A 20,639-nucleotide genomic window follows, 5' to 3' on the forward strand; every position below is an offset into this window, starting at 1 on the left:
ACTACTAAGATGTGAAAAAGTGTTTTTCTTTTCCATTGGGCATGTCTTATTTTGCCTAGGGCACAAAGTCCCTTTTAAGGCAAGTCATTTGACTCGGCGGCCATGTTTGAAACGCCAGCTGTTTCAGTCAGATCTCTCTGAATGGGGAAACATCAAATTCTCCAAAGCTGCTCAAGCACTTCATTTTCATATTTGAAATCACACCCTGCACTTTTTTTGCACTTTTGCACTGTATTTGTGTTCTCTGGACAATAAAATCTTATGAGCTTTTTGGCCAATTTTCATGTGCAGATCTTTTTTCAGTTTTTTTTTTTAATCTAAGCACCGCTTAGTTAATTCATCCATCTGTTTGGGACTAGTGTTTGGCGCTACGCCTTTCCATCCCCTTTTATCATATTTGAAATCACCAATGAAATCTGACAACTCTCTCATAAAATGTGTTTCTAATTGCTTAAATCATGACAAAGTGAATTTTTCAGGCTGGACCAACAGCAGTGACACAATGGCATTACCAATTTGCGATTGGCTCTTTAATTTAGAAGGCGGGACTTATTCCGCCATATTGCGCATTGCACTTTCTCCCATTGATTGTAATTCAAGTGCGCCATCTTTGTATATCTAAAGTCTTTGCTTTCAAGTAAGCCAGGACTGTGAACAATAGGGAAGGTGAAAGCCTTAAAGTCCACTTGAGAATTCACAATGGTGAGAAGCTTATCAAGTAAGCCAGGACTGTGATTGAGCGACCCACCAAACAATAGGTGTATGATGATACCCCTGCTAATGACTCACTAAACAACTTACCAGTTTGTACACTTATTATAATCCACATTCTCTATGTTGTCACCAATTTTTCTCTTATAACGGCTCAATTTTGGCATTGTGCTGTGTGTGACAGGTTTGTTCAAACTGGTGTCTGACAGTCAGCCGTACCGAAGCATTCAGGAGATAGCCGTCTCACTGAAGATCAGCTCTCATCGGCTGGGCCAGCCCGTGTTCCTCAGCTGTCAGGACATCGAGCTGCCTCAGGGCTTCATCAGAGAGAGAGACAGCTTCAGGATCACCGGCGTCTCCCACGAGCTCAGCGCTGGACACGTGCAGTGTGAGCTTCTGCTCAGAGAGCCCAAGTTCTGCTTCAGCCTGAGCTTCTCCCAGCAGGGACACTTCATAGAGTGTGAGGACGACCAGTTTTACACCCTGAAAGAGGTCGCGGAGTGGAAGATCTCCAAAGGCAGGAAGAGGACCGTAACCGAGGTCAAAGCTCCGGCCAAGAAGGACTTCTTTTTCTCCAGTTTGTTGGAGAATGTGTCTGGAGAGCTGATCCTGACTCCAGTGTATGAACTGAAGGCCGTTACGAGTCGTGAGTATGACACTAGTTTCATTTCTATTCTAGCGGTGTGCACAAACTTTATTAATAACAAAATTATAGCGACACTGCAGCAAATCTCTTGTTTTCCTGTAAAAATATCTAAACCAAAAGAACCAAAGATATACTTACTTCTGTTCACAGAGAAATCTAACAAAATTGAATGAGCTTTATGCTTAAAATGAAAAATACTATTTGCCAAAGGCATGAGAAAAAAATTATTTGTTTTCCCTTTTAATTCATTTTTTACTATAAATCTTAGATTTCTCTGAAAATAAGTCAAGTCAAGTCAAGTTTATTTGTATAGCGCTTTTCACAATACAGATTGTATCAAAGCAGCTTCACAGTATTAAATTAAAATAATACAACAAAGTTTGTTTCAAGAGGAATTTATTGATTGATAAAATTAAATTAAATATCCCCAAAATATCCCCAACTGAGCAAGCCAAAGGCAACAGTGGCAAGGAGATAATATAAGAGATAATATTTTACTTTTCAAGTAAATGTATATTGTTTAAAGGGCATTTAGGGTGTGTTCACTCTTGGCATGTTTGGTTTGATTAAAATGAACCCTGCTGCGATTGCTCTGTTAGTGCGGTTGTGTGAACGCTGCCATCTGAACCCTGGTGCGCATCAAACGAGCCGAGTCTCGAAATATGAACACAACACGGACCAAAGACATGTAAACCAACCAGACAGGACGTGAAGTCAAAAGATGCGACCCTAAAAAAAAACTCAAATTCTTCTCAGCATGGGAGCAGTGTTTCCCATCACAGTTCAGGACAGGCATCTGAAATGTGTGTGTGTGTGACGGAGGGATTCTTGCTGCTGTTTTGACTCCTTTACACATTTTCTAAGCTCTTCATGAGTTTCAGCTTATAAAAATACCATCATATCTTTGCACATACAATGAGCGCATTTAGCCCAGCATGTTTTGGATGTTATGCAAGTTCCGTTGCATGTTGCATGTTGCAAGCTGGTTTGTTTTCGGATGTTTTGTGCATCTGTATGTTTGGTCTTAAACCTGACAGTCTGAATGTTAAGTGAACCAGGACTAAAACATCTTTTTCTGTTTTGGTGAGGACCAAACTACTGTACAGGTGTGAACACACCCTTAGATTAATAGGGTCAGTTTTAGGGTTGTTTTTGCTGTCTGATCATGGAAGATGAATTTAAAAGACTTGCTGGGAAAATCATTAGGCTTTATTAATGAAACACGAGTGGAAAGAGTTTCTTTGTAAAAATGGTTATAAAGCCATCTGTACATAAATCATCATCATTCAATTCAATTAACGGATGAAAGCTTTTAGGCAGTTTATTTAGACAAAAATTCCATTCTGCTCGTGTGTGTTCGTGTGTGTGTGTGTGTGTGTGTGTGTGTGTGTGTGTGTGTGTGTGTGTGTGTGGGTGTCTTCTGTTCCACATTCCTTTAAACTTGGACTCTTTCTTCCCACAGTCAGCGAGAAATTTCTGCTCATCCCATCAAACTTGGACGTGGAGGTAGTGGATGTCACAGAAGAGTTTGATTGTGACTCCTTTGTGCAGCCTCTGTCTCTTCCGGATGTTTTGAAGAGGCCTCCAGAGTTTTTTCCTGTGGTGGCCAAGTTGTCAAGTGAAAGCCATTTCAAGCTTTCACCAGAGCTTGAGTCCCTTTTCCATTCCAAACAGGTGATCGTTCATCATGCTTTTTATACCAAACGAATCCTGGCCTCGGAAATGTGCCGTGAATCAACAAGACACTTTCTTATCCCGGAGTCCTATAACGGTCGCTTCAAGCGCCGGCCCCGGCAGTTCCCCACCGCCTACGATCTGGAACGGGCACGCAGCGAGACCGAACAGATACGTGTGGTCGCCACCAGAGATTTCGAGTCGGTGTACAGCGGGCTTGCTTCTGTTCATGCTGGAGACGAGTTCATAGTGACAAAAGGCAAGAGCTGTGCGGTTTCACGCAATGGGATCGAGAAGACAGCTGATAATTTTGAATGTCTGAAAGTCACAGAGAAAAGCCACGGGACAGAGGTGAAGGAGCCTGTGTGCCTCCCCATGTGTTTGGAGGGGGGATTCATGGAGCTGGTTCGGGACAAGCGTCAATACACCATTGCGGAAATATGCCGATGGTTCCCGCTGCCCTTCAATGTCAAAGTGTCTGTGCGTGACCTCTCTTTGAAGGTGGACGTTCTGGCTGGACTGCCTGGTCTGCACATTGAGGAGGAGATCTCGGACCCTTGCCTCCTCGTGTCAAACCTTGATCTCTCAGAGTTCAGGGAGGTGCCAGTAAATCGTACAGACTTGATCCTTAACGTTAAACAGCGCTGGGATGGCGAGAGTCCAACATGTAGTGGACTGTCAGCCATAGAGGAGATCTCAGAGGACTGTTACTACACACTCAGGAGGTACGCTGTCGCTACTGTTACACCCCCTCCACGGCCTCCGAAAAAACCCAAACATCCTCCACCGCGACCCCCCAAGATGCTCACATCCAGATCCGAGAGCGCAAACAGTGAAAACTCCAGCTGCTCTCCCAAGGTAAACTATGTCTTTTATTGCATTCGGTGTTACGGACTTCATGTTCAAATTGCAGCCTTAAGATGCTTGTCACATTTACCTTTCCCAGACAGCAACACAGTGTCGGCCCACATCTGGCCCACATCTGGTACATGTCGATTCCACTTATACCAGACGTGGGCTGGATCTGGGCCGACACTGTGTTGCTGTCTGGGTTGCTGGGAATCGGCATGATGATGAATTTCATCCCTATGTGATATCCGATTCCCTATGCAATTTTCATGTGAGATTCAAGTTCGGTGAAATATGGCACCTAAGTTCACTGCGGTAACCAATAGCATTGGTTTGGCACTGAGCACTGAGTGTGGGAAAATACTCGTAATTTATCAACAAAGCAAAACTGAAGATCCACAAGGAACGAGGATAATTTTAAAATGTTAGCTGGTAGAATAGCTTTGGATGTTTATTTCGCTGTCCTTATAATTTTACGGCTTTCTACAACATACTAGAGTCGAGGTACAGAGGGTTTCATCAGTCTGCGAGGGAACAAACTTGTGTTTATGATGATCTAGTCACTGGATTTGAAAGTAGTTCTTGGATTTGCCGGAATCTGTGGCTTCACATGTTTGAAAGAATATTCAGAGTTTTGTTTAAAGCCCTTAGAAGCAACCCAGACAGCAACATAGTGTCGGCCCACATCTGGTACACAGGGAATACACGTACCAGATGTATGCCAGATCTGGGCCCGTGGGCCGACACTATGTTGCTGTCTGGGAAGTACCCAAACGAGATATATGGGTGGCATATATTTCTTACGCTGATCATCAAAAGTCAGGCTACATGAGACTCAATTGAAGCAAAGTGCAGTAGTTTCATTATTCGTAGATCTCTCGTAAGTAAAAAATGCAGAAGCATTAATGGGTAATGAGTTATACTGCAAAAATTACTTTTTAAATTGTATGTAGAATACTACTTCTGTATTTTGTCACTACACCGGCAGATATTTTATCATTTGAAAAAATCTGCCAATGCACAATACATGGATATTGGATGATGGATTATATCTTAATAAAGTCCATCCTAAGTATCACTATCATCGCATTAATTGCTCAAGAGACACCCAAAATTCTGATGGTTCTCAGCTTTGTGTGTTAAAAGTAAAACTAAAGTCAAAGCAAAACTAAACACAATGGCTTAAAATGAAAACAAAACAATTATACAGTATATGATGTTCATTTATGAAGGGATTCTTATGACCAAAAAACAAAACAAAACAAAAAACAGGTTTTTGAAACATAAGATGTCACACATTGAAAGAGGCCTTTATTTGCCATTATTACACGCATAGTAAACAATATCCAGATAATTACTTGGGAGAAAAAAATATTTCTCGATTCTTAAAGGTACAATATGTAAGATTTTTGTAATAAAAAGACATCTAACATCTTGCATGCACTTTATTAGACAGGTGAGCAAATGTACATAAAACTCATCAATGTTATATAGCTCAACATGATGAAATGTTAGAATATGATCAGTATGTTATTCTAATGTTGATCTAGCTCACTGCTAGTCTCATACAGACAAACTAACACATAGAATAACATTATAACTTTCAACACACTCAAATGCAGTTTAGTGTGATGGTGTAGAGCAAGTGAAACAGCGCTGCGTTACCTCACAAGCTTCATTCGTCAAATAAACTGACCAGTGTGAGTATTATTCAGCTCTTGCGGGTTAAGTTAGTCCGGTAGAATGAAATGTCCTAATTCTTTTATATCCGCGGGACTCTGAAGTCCTGCATCATACCACAGTCACATTAAAAACATCAATGTATTCACCCATCCATAAACATTATTAGATCCATCAGCAGCATGACGACAAGTTCCATATTTCCTCTTACCCCGGATTTCCACCAACTGCGGAACGGCTGCGTGTCGGCTCCGCTGCGTGTCGGCTCCGTGCTCCGCCATCCTTCAATACTCACCAGGTCCGGATTTGTTGCGGAACGGCTGCGGCCATGACTGACAGCTGAAGTCACGAGCTCTCACAAGTTCACGTATGATCGTGCAATATAATTGATGAATTGCTGCGGAGCTCTCCGGCATCCAACAAAAATAGAATCTCTGCGAATCTGCTCCGGAGGGCTGCGGATCGCCGGAGTCGGAACGCAGCCGTTCCGCAGTCAGTGAAAATACACACATTGACTTTAATGGAGACCTATTGACTCCGCCGCCGTTCCGCAGTTGGTGGAAATTAGGGGTTATGCGTCATCAACCTACGTCTTTGTTATTGTAAGAGGTTAGCGACCCCTAGCAGCGATTATTTTTTTTTTTTTTTTACATATTGTAGCTTTAATGCATTGTCTTTTTACATGATCCACCAGGAGGCGCTGTAGCCTACACTCCTACGGGTGTTTCCCGGACCGTTTTATAAGAGATATTTTCTACCATTTTATTACTGCACACCTCACTGGTGAAAGGGCTTCTCTGATTCATCAGCGAGTTATTTTCTTGCAACCATTCAGGTTATTTATTGTTCTTTAAATAAAATAATGAAATTGCACATCTGCGAGTATATTCAGCTTGTTTATATATTGTTTGTTATATTGTTTATATATATATATATGTCTATAGAGGTCTCTCAAAAAATGTATTATTATTTTTCACATTTTGTTTCTCGTTACACTTTCAGATTTTCATCCTCACACATTGTTAGTGGAGGAGACCAAAAAAAAGGATAGAAAGACGTATAAAAGAAAGACTTTGTTATAAACTGAATAAAACTGAGTGTTGCATTTTAAGCCTGACCTATAATGATACATGTATAATAGGGAACAACAGGGCTAAAGGCGCCTTTGATTTTATATTCCTCTAAACCACTAGATGTGAAAAATCTTGCCGTAGCATTTTCCAAAACACCTGCTTTTCAAGTTGCATGTGGACATTTGTTTGATTCTTGATGCGATCGCGGATTCTGCGCTTATTTGATCTAATATTTGATGTCTTTTAAAATGTTGTAGATTTATGTAGCAAATGAGAATTTGTATTAAAATTATTGAATATATTTAAGACAAATTGATGTCTTAATGATTTTCAGTTTTGTAAAAGGTAATTAAAGCAACAGTTTTTTAATAACAGAAGAATATGTAAAGTACATTTGGGGTAAAAGGCACAATAATTAACATGATAATAAACAGCTGCTGACTTTTCCATCTGTTATCATGACATGATTAGATTCAGATGGGAAATATCATATATTAAGTTGGGTGTGCATCTTAGAGATAATCACAGTATTTATAATGTCTATATCTAAAAATATGATATTATTATATGATATATCATTTATTGTTACTACTCTAAATCTATATTAAATTATTATGGGATCTCCTTCAATGCTTTCAATCTTTTAATTTTTAAAATAAATTTGTTTCTATCATTATTTAATATATTTCCATATTACCATTTTAATTACAGTATATTTATTAAACAAAAATGAATTCTTTTATGTATAAAATAAACAGAAAATAGTACAAACTTTGCTAAAGTGATTGTTTTGAACAAGAATTAACTTAGACATTATTAAAAACACATTATTTTAGCTGAAGTATTAGTATCAGTACTGTGAGTCTTTTAAACGACCTCCTCGCCACCTCATACATTTATAAGATTTTTAAACAAAATAAACCACTATTATGATTTATTTTCACATAGAATCTGTTGCTCCATCAATGTTCAATACAAACATGTATATTTCTTCCTGCAATCATACACTATAAGAGCAGTGAAAAGCATGTTTATCTTAAGGTGTGTCTTTAGCCCTGTTGTACCCAAGTATATTAATGCATTTACATATTTTATATACTGCTGTGATTGTTAAAGAATTGTTAAATATTCACGCTGCTCTGGTACATTTTCAAAACTCTAAGTAAAAAGCTCATTGATTCAAAATCTGCGATTTGATGATCTGTTTGTCAATGATTTGTACTAGGGGTGTTGAAAAACTGATTGTGAAAATAATGGCAAAGCAATCAAAAATACGCTAATACAACTTTTATATTCACTTATTATTTACATCATGTAATTTCCTATTGTTCTGTCATCCCTGTAACAGACTCTTTGTGTTGAACCTTTTAAACAAGATGACTTCATGCAATGCAGTGACTCAAAAAATGGAAATGACAAAAAGATTCCCTCTAGTCCAGTCACATTGCCAAAACCTGCCCTGCAGAAAGGTAGGAACATTCAGCAACTTTCTCTTTAGTGTTTATCAGCATATGTTAAATGTGAAGTGTGTAATGTCTGCGCCACCAACTGGAACTGCAGGTTCCCTTTCGTGGTCACTACGAGTTACGTTGTGACGACGAATGTGATTTCGCTTAGAAAGCCTCTCACCTTCGAGAATTCAAAACAAGCCAATGGCAAGAAAATGCCATGGGTCTGCGGAATTTGCATAGCGTAACTCCGCCCCACCTCGTGGGTATATAAGGAAGTACGCTGGCAACATGCAGTAATGTTTTCGCTTCGGAGCCAAGAGCATTCTTCACTCCACAAGTCATTCTGAGATCTTCTCTCTTCACTCTTCGAGACGAGCTACTCTCCAGGTGTTGGTGTGACAGCGATCTCCAGTGAGTTCACATTGCCTGCTGATCTGTGCAGTGATCTGCCAGTCGTGTGTTCTCCCTGGTTGCTTCAACACTCTGCAGAGTTTTCCCCTCTCACAAAAGAGTTTACACATGGCAAGTCATTTTTAAAGATGTCTCGCCCGTGCACTTCCTAGTTGCAGTCGGACTGTTTCTCAGTTTGATGGGCACAATCGCTGCCTTGCGTGTTTGGGCTTAGATCACGCTAAGGTAGGCTTTGTGGATGACTCATGTTCTCATTGCGGGAACATGACCATCGCGACACTGCTGTCGAGACTCAATGACCTCACTAGAGCGAGAGTCCCCTCATCCACACCCCGATCTACCCCCTCCTCGAGAGGTGGTACTTTGGCTGATGGCCAGGGTGACCTGAGGGTGACGGTGTGGAACAAAGAGCAGACGATTCTTCCTCGGCCCACACCCCCCTCTTGTGTGTCGCAACCCGCGAGCGTCCCGATTGAAACCCTTCGGGCGTGCCAGCCTTGTCCGATTCAGATCCCGAGTTGACGGCCATGCTTTCCCGGGAAGCCGCGAGCATGGACGATTGGTTTTTGGTTGCTGTGAGCGCTGACTCCCGGAGGTCAACTGGTTGATCCTAGCTCACTCTCGAGACCAGGTTTGCGAACACAGGGACCTAGTGCTCTGGGACCTAGCCCGCCTAGACCTTCGGGTCAACTGGGAAAAGAGCAAACTCTACCCTGTGCAGAGGATCTCTTTTCTCGGTATGGAAATCGACTCGGTCGCCATGTGCACCCAGTTTACGAGCGAGCACGCGCAGTGCAAGAGTGCGGTTATTTCAGAGGCTCCTGGGGCATATGGCATCCGCAGCCGCAGCTACGCTGCTCTGGTTGCTTCATATGAGACCGCTTCAGCTCTGGTCGAGTCCCGAGGTGGGCATGGCAACTAGGCACGCTCCGAGTACCAGTTACTCCGACCTGCCGTCGGACCTTCACCCTGTGGATGAACCTCAGCTTTCTACGGGCCGGAGTGCCCTTAGAACAAGTTTCCAGGCATGTTGTTGTATCAACCGATGCCTCCACCATGGGCTGGGGCGCCATGTGCAATGGACATGCTGCCGCGGGCTCCTGGACAGGACCCCAGCGTCTTTGGCATGTCAATTGCCTTGAGTTGCTGGCGGTACCCTTGGCTCTGCACCGCTTCCGTCCGTTGCTCAAGAACAAGACAATACCGCGACAGTAGTGTACATCAACTAACAAGGTGGTCTACGCTCCCACCGTATGTCGCAACTCGCCCACCACCTCCTCCTTTGGAGTCGGAAGCATCTGAGGTCGCTTCGAGCCATTTATATCCCGGGAGACCTGAATCGTGCAGCCGACGAGCTCTCACGGTTTCAGCCTCTTCCTGGAGAATGGAGACTCCATCCCCAGACGGTTCAGCTGATTTGGGAACAGTTCGGCAATGCACAGGTAGATATGTTTGCCTCCCATGACTCTTCCCATTGCAGCCTGTTTTACACCCTGACTGACGGCACGCTTGGCACGGACGCACTGGCGCACAGCTGGCCCCGGGGCCTTCCCAATTATGCGTTTCCCCCAGTGAGCCTTCTTGCACAGACCCTGTGCAAGATCAGGGAGGGCGAGGAGTAGGTCATATTGGTTGTGTCTCATTGGCCCACCCGGACCTGGTTCTCCGAACTAGTACTCCTCGCGACAGCACCTCCCTTGCCAATTCCTCTGAGGAAAGGACCTCCTTTCTCAGAGACGGGGCACCCTTGTCCCGATCTGGTGCTCTTCTCGCCGAGAATTGAAGACATCGCTCCTGGTTGCATTGGCCTCCATCAAGAGGGTAGGGGACCTGCAGGCATTTTCGGTTGACGAAGCGCGCCTGGAATTCGTGCCGGCCTATTTTCACGTGATCCTGAGACCCCGGCCTGGATATGTGCCCAAGGTTCCCACCACTCCCTTTCGAGATAAGGTGGTGAAACTGCAAGCGCTGTCCTTGGAAGAGGTAGACCGACCCCGCCTTGGCACTGCTCTGTCCAGTACACACCCTCCATGCTTACGTAGATAGAACGCAGTGTTTCAGGACCTCAGACCAGCTCTTTGTCTGTTATGGTGGCAAGCCACCTTGCCACCCCTGGGATTGAAAGATTCCACCCTGGGGGCTGGATACCCCAGTGTTCTTCCATATGCAGCCCGCTCGTGGGTCATATGTATATTCTGTAAGTCCTTCGTTCGGGCAGGCATTGTGTTGCATATTTCCACAGAGATATGCTTCCAAGTGTAACTTGGTATTCCTGTGTTACGTAGGAGTCCTTCGTCCATGCCAGTCTCACGACTGGGAGCTCAGACATACGCAGGGAACTGGAAGACAGCCGAGGTGGCGTGATTAGACTGGGAACCCCATTCGTCGTCACAATGTAACTAATAGTGACCACGAAAGGGAACATCTCGGTTACGTATGTAACCCTCATTCCCTGAGTAGGGAACAGAGACGTTACGTCTCCCTGCCACTTCTGCTGTACCGCTGGAACGCCTGAGTTCAGTCTCGGCTCCTCAGCGAGAAAACATAACTGCATGTTTCCAGCGTACTTCCTTATATGCCTACGAGCTGGGATGGAGTTACGCTATGCAAATTCCGCAGACCCATGGCATTGTCTTGCCATTGGCTCGTTTTGTATTCTCGAAGGTGAGAGGCTTTCTAAGCAAAACCCCATTCGTCATCACAACGTAACGTCTCCATTCCCTACTCAGGGACCGAGGGTTACATACGTAACCGAGACGTTTCCTGAACACTTGCTGTATCTGCTCTATCTTTTATCTACTAGTTGCTTCTTTTATAATTAGCTCTACACATTTAGGTTGGACATGAGAAGGTATTTTAACACAAAAATGACACACTTTAACAGGTTGTGTTTTAAAGCTTGTGTGCCCTTGTGTCCTCACCCAAACTTTGTGTTGCCGTTTGATTCCCCTTCAGCTTTCGCCAAGGGCAGAAGTCTGGACGACATATCCATCGAAAACAACCAAGATGACGACAATGATGTGCATGATTATGAATATATAGATGAGGATCAGCTTGACAACATAAGAAGGGTGTACCAGGAACAGCCTATTAACATGGGCGTGAAAGGAAAACCGAGTAACACAATATGAGTATACACAATAAATATATATATATATATATATATATATATATATATATATATATATACACACGAGTGAAACACGACATGGTGCAAAACACAAGGAAAAAGCCATTTCACATGACATTAATGACATGACCCAGGCTTATTTATTTAATAATCGCTATACATTAACTATACATTTAACTATACATATGATGGAATGGAAATAATTTATTAGGTGAAGGTCAATGTTTTCAAATCCCATTGTAAAAAGGTGCACTGTGCTGACGCTGTGATTTTTGGAAATGCTTTTCTTAATGGGATTAATATCAAGCTTCGAACAGAGATGTTAAAGTGCATTAGTTCACAAGCATCTTTGTTTGGTCAAATGATGGTCTCCCTATAACAGACAGGACATTATTTACCTAATTCCTAAAAAGCAAATGGTTCTGAAGTGTTTAGGTGTGGATCATGTCCTAGCTTCCTAGCAAATTCAATACCAGGTCAGACAATATAATAATGTTTGGGAAAATCACAAAGAACCATTTGGCCTGTAGATGTACGATACTGATAAAATCATACAGAAAATGATTTCTCTTTTTAAAGGTGGTAATACAAGCGACTGGATCACAACCCGTTCTCACTCCATGGCGTTTGATGCTGCCGCTTGTCCAAGAGAAACATGCTCCCAAACGCATTCAAGGGAGAGTCGTTTTAACCTGAGCTCAAATTTGTGTGCCAGTCAAATAGTGTTATTACATTACAATGACATGAGGAATTCAATTTATTGGCATTGGACAAAAATGCAGTACTGACAACAATGCTGTTAGAAATGAAGTGTTTTTATCGTGAGGTGTATAGAGGTTTCTGGCGTGACCTCGTGTCTCTCCAGGCTGCAGCTGCACTTACTGAGAACGGGCTGTGGATCATCATGTGTACTTTATTTGCCCATTCATTCTGCATATAGACTTTTTTATTTGTATGTGTGCCAGTGGAATATTTGTTTTAGTATTATTGTTAAACTAAGGTTAAATTTATCACAGGTTTCTTGTACAGTTGTATACAGTCTTGTTATATAAAGCCACAATTTAAAGTTTTTTTTTTTTTTTTTTACAGTATTTTGTGGAGCAAGACAAATTGTTGTCATGTTTTTGTGTATTTTGTCTGGTTTCCAGTGAATAAATGAGATGGACAGGAGCAGTGTTTGATTTCTTTTTTTATTAGTTAAAGATGGCGCATGTGTCGCGGCCACAGCACACACTCCTGCAGATTAACAAACAGATCTGGTTTTACCCAGCTCTTCAATCTGTTGGAGATGTCAGCAGCTGGTGGTCATCTCGGTCAGGATTGACATCAGACCGCTAGCAGGGAACTTGGGGTCGAGGACGAGGTCATGGAGAAGGGCCTGACCTTTCTCCCGAGCCTGAGCTGAACACATAGCACTACGCCAGAGTCTCACCAGGGAACCGCCTGCCCAAAACGCAAAATAATGCAAAATAAAGATTGGATTCATGAGTTAATCACAGATGTTTTCAGTTGTATTGGTTAATATTTGCAAAATATTTGAAATTTTAAGTTAGCCTTGTAATCACTTTACTGTTGTGTAACGATTCAATTTTGCAACAAGTATGCTATACTACAAGAAACTCTTTGTGCAACATGGGATCATGAAATCATGTGAGATTGTTTCTCACCAAAAAAAAAAAAAAAAAATACATTGCATGATCTAATCTAATTACGGTTTCGATTTTTTATTAATCCATCAATTTGATTGAGCCACAAACACGTACACAATGTCTGAGACCACAATGACCATATAGAATACAAAATTAAACATTAAAATGAACATTTAAGAGGGGATTCTAAACTATTTCTAGGTGATTAATCAAATGTAAGTGACACTGATCATGTGACTCTTTGTAGATAGTGAAGGGTGGATTCTGGAATCCACTGCTGCTTCAATGTATATCTAATGAGTGATTATCATCAAGGTATTATTAATCAATATTTTTCCTTCCAAATATCAAATGTGTTGAATGACTTCTCTAGGCTTATAAGATTTTACTTTGTTTTAGAAGTTACCATGTATTGTTTCTAGTCTGTATGAACTATCTGAGAGGTGACTGAGGGTCTGGCTCAAATGCCAGGAATGCAGTAACAGTGCTTGCTCATTTAGCCCGGCTTCCAGAAATGAATTATGGACTTCTTTAACGTGTCAATACATCCATCTGCTTTTCTATGGTAACCTGACAACTATGGTCACAGGGGCCATTGAAGTCTATAGTTTAAGGGACCATTTCTTTGTTAAAGCCTTACTTTCCAGTTAGACTAAAGTGTCCTTTCCTTGAGAACTGTGTTATATTAAAAGTGACCTCTCCTTGAGAGAAAGAATGCATTATCTTGATGTTTTGAGACGTCTCTACTGTTTATAGTTAGAGCCTGGCCAAATCCAACCTTGAAGATGCTGTGTGTCTGTGTGTATGTGTGTGTTAGTCTTCTTGGTTTCAGATTAAGGCACAAATGGCATTATTAGAGACTGACTTGTTTTCTTGACATGTTGGCGACTAGAAACGCAGATTTGCGACCTGGAAGGTGACGTGCCTAACTTCAGGGTCCGAGTGTCAGCTGCATAATCGATGGAGATATGCTTCAGTCTATCTGTATGTGTGTGGAAAATGACTATTTTTATATATTTTCGTAGCCAATGATAATTATTTAACCTGAAGCAAGGACGTAGCTTAGAGCTTGGTGAAGGGTATAACTGCTGTGTGTGTGTGTGTGTGTGTGTGTGTGTGTGTGTGTGCGTGTGTGTGTGTGTGCGTGTGTGTGCGTGTGCGTGTGCGTGTGCGTGTGCGTGTGTGTGTGTGTGTGTGTGTGTGTGTGTGTGTGTGTGTGTGTGTGAAGGGTATAACTGCTGTGTGTGTGTGTGTGTGTGCGTGTGTGTGTGTGTGTGTGTGCGTGTGTGTGTGTGCGTGTGTGTGTGTGTGTGTGTGTGTGTGTGTGCGTGTGTGTGTGTGTGTGTGTGTGTGTGTGTGTGTGTGTGTGTGTGTGTGTGTGTGTGTGTGTGTGTGTGTGTGTGTGTGCGTGTGTGTGTGCGTGTGTGTGTGTGTGTGTGTGTGTGTGTGTGTGTGTGTGTGTGTGTGTGTGTGTGTGTGTGTGTGTGTGTGTGTGAAGGGTATAACTGCTGTGTGTGTGTGTGTGTGTGCGTGTGTGTGTGTGTGTGTGTGCGTGTGTGTGTGTGCGTGTGTGTGTGTGTGTGTGTGTGTGTGTGTGCGTGTGTGTGTGTGTGTGTGTGTGTGTGTGTGTGTGTGTGTGTGTGTGTGTGTGTGTGTGTGTGTGTGTGTGTGTGTGCGTGTGTGTGTGCGTGTGTGTGTGTGTGTGTGTGTGTGTGTGTGTGTGTGTGTGTGTGTGTGTGTGTGTGTGTGTGTGTGTGTGAAGGGTATAACTGCTGTGATCTTTGTAACTGTAAGCGGCCTACGAGCTCCTGTGTGTGTGAGTATTGAAGCTGACTTCTGCTGATGAAACTGCAAACTATCTTCAGTAAAACTTTTCTTTCATTTATTATAATTCTGACTCTTGTCTTCAATTGACTGCACTCTTGACTCCGGGTCTACATTCATTATATCTGGTTCTGGGTCTTTGACTGTAAATCCTCTAACAAGAGAGTCAGATTTTCTTATTCCATTGAAACCACTGTTATTTTAGTGTTTTATTGATATTTTGAACTAGCTTATATTTTGAGTTTTCATGTTAATTTTTGTTGAATTCTTAGTCATTTAGTTTTTAGAAAAATTTTTATTTTCATTTCAGCTTTAGTTTTTATTTATTTCCAGTTAATAATTGTAGTGCTTCAACTGATATTCATGTTTTATTTCAATTAACAGAGATGTTTTTAGTAGTTTTAGTTAACAATAATAACACTGATGCTCTTTGGATCATGTTGGAGAACATGTCAGGTTTTAATTCGATCCAAAAATGAAAATCCTGGTATGATTTACTCACCCTCGTGTCATTCCATGTCAATGTTTTGATAGAATAGAAAAGTATTTAAATTTCCCTAGTGGTCTCAGACGTTTGGACTCCTGCTGTACAACCTCTCTCCATCCCTCTGATACTCTTACCAAGCAGTTGATTCACACTGTCCATCCAGCTGAAAATGTAGAGTGTGTGGTTCTCCTCTGCGCTGAGATCGGCGATGCTGGGCGGGCTGTCGGACTCCTGCAGAACCCGGCTTGGCAAGGGAGCCATGAACTTCTCTGACCTCTCGATGCTGGCGTGGAAATGAGCAGCGGCTACATACGCTGCCGAGCGGAGCCAGCTCAGTCCAAACCGAACCTCGGGAGAGGAGTACAGCTTCTGCCTACAGCAATGATAAAAGAAGCCTTAAAGCAGGTTTCGTTAAAACAGAAGGCCCCTGCCGAAGAGTAGCAACACATATTTGGTTTAGGGAAATGGCATGATGTCGTGTGCAGAAGTTTGAATGTGTTATGAAGCATGTATGGACCTTTCACTGCAGGCAGTGTATGCGGTCAGGAGAGACTCCTCCTCCGCTGCCCACATCAGTCCCAGAATCTGATCCTTCTTGTAGAAATCTGTGTCCTCAGATTCACTGATCTGCTGCAGAGACTACAGAGAAACACAGAAGAGCAGCGGTTAGTGCTTCAGCTTACAAGTCTCAACAATCTTTCGTACGAAGACCTTAACGTGGGTTTAACATTTGCTTACTTCCAGTTACTTTAAATGTTTTTTCATTTGTTGTCATAACAGTGTGGTCACAGACGTTTGGCCCCCATTACGTATAGATGCGGTGCTTCTTAAACTACTAATATCCCATGTGTGCATGCATGATAATTGCTGTCACTGCTTGACACTGTATTGTGTTTAGTTTGTGGTGTTTGTTACGGTATCAGTCGTCATGTACAGTGTCATTGAGTTCGTCTCTTCTGCTTATATTCTCAGTATATTTTGACCCATACAATGTATTGTTGGCTATTGCCACAAATATACCCGTGCTACTTGTGACTGGTTTTGTGATCCAGCGTCACATTTGTGAAAAAAAAATTATAGAAAAAAAAGCATATGCTGAATGTGCGAATGTGAATATTTATGTGCATCCAGAGAGAAAGTGACTGGAGCTGGACAATGACACCTGGAAAAATGTTTGCCATTTGGACATGGCATCGGGGTGTTTGGTGGAGCAGTCTGTGTAGCTGGAGCAGTAATCGTGAGCCACCTCCGCTGGGACCTGGATGTGTATCTGAACCTGACCCTTCCCAACCACACCTGTCTGAACTGCTGCCAGGAATGGAAGCACAGACATATAGTAGCTCACACCTGCAGAGAGTGCAAGGGACAAGATGAGAAAAATACAGGACGGGATTTAGAAAAGGTATAGCTTTGACTTTATGTCCATCTAGTGGTGCAAATGTAGAGCTGCACTTACATGCATACCAGCTCTGAGGAGAGATGCAAACCGGTTCTGAACTTTCCAATCCACAAGTGCTGGTGCTGCCAGGGTTTGGGTCAGTCAACCGGCCTACGATGTAAAGTGAAACATTAGCGACAACCGAAAGCGTCCCTTTGTTAAATTAGTGTGCTAACATACTGTACTGAGCTGAATTTCCTGACTCGTATACATTTCCTCAGCACAAGTACATACACTATATGGACAAAAGTATTGGGACACCTGACCATTACACCAACAGGGACTTTAATGACGTCACATTCTTAATACGTAGACATTAATATGGAGTTGGTGCCCCCTTTTGCAACTATAACAGCTTCCACTTCTAGGAAGGATTTCCACAAGATTTCGGAGTGTTTTTGTGAGAATTTTTGCCAGTTCGTCCAGTCGAGCATTTGTGAGTTCAGGCACTGATGTTGGATGAGAAGGCCTGGCTTGCAATCTCCATTTTAGTTCAATTCTCTTAAAGGGGTGGTTGATTATGATTGAACTTTTTTAACTTTAGTTAGTGTGTAATGTTGCTGTATGAGCATAAACAACATCTGCAAAGTTACAACGCTCAAAGTTCAAAGCAAAGGGAGATATTTAGATTATAGGAGAATATAGATTATCATGACAGAATATGCTAATCAATGATTAGAAGATAGTTAACTCCACATCAGCTACATAAATTTAAACATAAACAAAAAAGATTTCGACATTTTCAGGACACAAGCTGTTGAAGCTCCGCCCCCTGTGCTGGGAGCAGCAGCTCATTTGCATTTAAAGGGACAGACACAAAAACGGTGCATTTCTGCTCACCCTTAAAAAGTGACAATTTTAACATGCTATATAAAAATATCTCTGGGGTATTTTGAGCTAAAACTTCATATACATCAAAGAGTTATTTTACATCTTGTGAAAAGAGCATTATACCACCCCTTTAATAAACATATTAGCTCTGTGATTGGTTCTAGTTTCTTTCATCTCCGCTTGCTTGCTAAAACGAAGCCGTTTCTATCCGCTGGATTATTGCAAGTCCATCTACCATGGTATAGCTAAGTCTCAAATGTATTGTTTACAGGTGGTTCAAAATGCAGCTGCACACTGTCTGAAAGGATGTAAAAAATGTACGTACGTCATTCACCTTCTGAAAGATATACATTGGTTGGCCAGATAATTATAGGATTGAGTTTAAAATCCTTTTACTTGTCTATAAATCTTTACATAATCAAACGAAGTCTATGGTCTGAAGATCAAAACTTACTACAAATTCCAAGAACTCGCTTAAACTGTCGGTGATAGAGGTTTTTCTGTGGCTGGTCCCACTTTATGGGACAGCCTTCCAAACTACATTAGGGCTGCTTTTACTTTGCATTCAAATCTAGTCTTAAAACATATCTCTTTTTGTTGGCTTTTAAAGGGGTGGTATAATGCCCTTTTCACAAGATGTAAAATAAGTCTCTGATGTCCCCAGAGTGTGTATGTGAAGTTTTAGCTAAAAATAGGCCACAGATATTTTTATGTAGCATGTTAAAATTGTCACTTTTTGAGGGTGAGCAAAAACATACCGTTTTTGTGTCTGTCTCTTTAAATGCAAATGAGCTGCAGCTCCCGGCACAACTTGTGTCCTTTAACCTCACACACACATGCACTGAAAATTTAAAAAACTTTTAGCCTTTTATGTTCAAACCGGAGTCAGACAATGATGGAGAGACTCAAGAAGAAGTGACAACATGTAGAAGCAACATTTCTGAATGGTTAGTTGATGAATTAATGTAGCTTATGTATAGTTATCTTCTAGTCATTGATTAGCATATTCTGTCTTGATAATCTATAAATTGCGTTTTGTGGGCGAGTTTATGTAAATTTTAGGGTTCATGATGTCACTAACCTGGGAGGAAGCTCGTGTAGTCTCTACCAGCCGTTTGTTGTAGTCCTTAAAAAACGATTTCTTTAAAAGCAAATATCTCCCTTTGCTTTGAACTTTGAGCGTCGTAACTTTGCAGATGTTGTTTATGCTCAAACAGCAACATTACACACTAACTAAAGTTTGAAAAGTGAAATCATATTCAACCACCCCTTTAACACATTGTAATGTCTTATTATTTTGTTCTTCTCTGTTTCCTTTTATCTGTTATCTTATGGTCTTTTTATTTTGTATTGTGCAGCACTTTGGTCAGCCTTGTTGCTGTCATTAAATGTGCTTAAGAAATGAACTAAACTAAACCGAACTCAAATGTGTTGGATAAGGTTGAGGTCAGGGATCCGTTATTAAATCAATTAAATCAAACAGATTAAATCAAACTCTGTGTCCCAATACTTTTGTCCATATAGTGCAGGAGTGTCCGATCCTACTCCTGGAGGGCCACTATCCTGCAGAGTTTAGCTTTAAAGGAACCGTATGTAAGAAATGTATTTCAATTAATCATAAAATGGCCCTGATATGTCACTAGACATTAAGAAATCATGTTCATTTCAAATACTTATATCACTGACAACAGTAGTCCGGCCAGGATATTGTCATTTAAAAGTGAAGTTGCAGCCCTCAACTGATGTTGATGTTGTCATGTTGTGTTTTGGCCTGATGCTCCACCCTCCACCTATCTACCAATCACGAAGTCAGTAGTGTTTCGGCATCCGGGTTGCCAGCTCTGCTCTAGTTACCACAGCTGCAGCTACAAACGTGTCGGATAAAAAATGTCTAACGTTACGAAACCTAAAAGACCTTGTTATGAATCCGAAACACGTTGTGACAAAGTCTTACTTACAAAAAACGTACTGTGTAGGACTCGTCACTTGCCATTGGAGGCTCCTTGTAGCAGCCGACGTTCCTGCTGGATCCTGCAACCTAACTGGCAAACTCGAGTCAGGGGGGAGGGGGAGGGGATACACCGCTCTACAGTCATTTGAAAGTGATTGCAGTACCAGTTTTGGCCACAATCTTACATACGGTTCCTTTAACCCCAATTAAACGCCTGAACCAGCTAATCAAGCTCTTACTAGGCATACTAGAAACTTCCAGGCAGGAGTGTTGAGGCAAGTTGGAGGTAAACTCTGCAGGACAGTAGCCCTCCAGGACCGAGTTTGGACACCCCTGATATAGTGTATGTATTCATATTTACATGCATGTGTCATTTTTTCACATATACTTTAATCCACACACCCACAATGTAATACTTTTTATACAGAGCTAGTGATCCCATAACCATCATATCACAGAAACCTTTCGGAATTAAACCATTTTTAAAGATGTTTTAGATCATACCTGATTTGAGTTTCCAGCCCAGTTGCATAGGAAGACTCCACAGAGGACTCTGCTTTTCTCCAGGGCCCATGGAGCTCATGTAGGGATCCGTAGAGTTGATCATCAGCTTGTACAAAGCCATCCTCTGCAAGTAGTCCCATGGGTTTATCTGGATCACCCCGTCGACTGTGGGCAACTGGGAGAGCTCGCTCGGGGCCTTCTCCCACAGAATAGGAAGTCCATTCTCAGTCACTACTGCTGCCCGGCTGAGCACAGCCAACACCACCACAGCACCCACCGCTCTGATGAGATCCATATCTAGTTGAAAATCCAGCTAGACTGCCGAAGTCC

General features: G+C 42.0%; 2 protein-coding genes across 2 annotated transcripts; one reads left to right on the forward strand and one right to left on the reverse strand.

Annotated features, from left to right (window-relative positions):
• Positions 1-861: 861 nt before the first annotated feature.
• On the forward strand, positions 862-12,795 carry LOC309491987 (protein THEMIS-like; the record flags this gene model as incomplete). The annotated part of the gene is made up of 4 exons (XM_082191012.1): positions 862-1,357; positions 2,820-3,889; positions 7,982-8,102; positions 11,451-12,795. Coding segments are annotated over 4 exons (1,863 nt in total), but the record flags the coding sequence as incomplete, so codon positions are not given.
• Positions 12,796-12,797: 2 nt separating this feature from the next.
• Positions 12,798-20,633, reverse strand: LOC309491988 (protein leg1a-like). The gene is made up of 6 exons (XM_082191013.1): positions 20,310-20,633; positions 17,042-17,134; positions 16,748-16,932; positions 16,103-16,224; positions 15,720-15,958; positions 12,798-13,068 (listed from the first exon to the last, which is right to left on the reverse strand). Exons 1-6 carry the CDS (start codon positions 20,602-20,604, stop codon positions 12,917-12,919), a joined length of 1,086 nt encoding a protein of 361 aa, XP_082047139.1. The 5' UTR covers positions 20,605-20,633; the 3' UTR covers positions 12,798-12,916.
• Positions 20,634-20,639: the final 6 nt, after the last annotated feature.

The sequence above is a fragment of the Leuciscus leuciscus genome, assembly GCF_965113295.1.
Source record: "Leuciscus leuciscus genome assembly, contig: HAP1_SCAFFOLD_807, whole genome shotgun sequence".
Classification (NCBI taxonomy): Eukaryota; Metazoa; Chordata; class Actinopteri; order Cypriniformes; family Leuciscidae; genus Leuciscus; species Leuciscus leuciscus.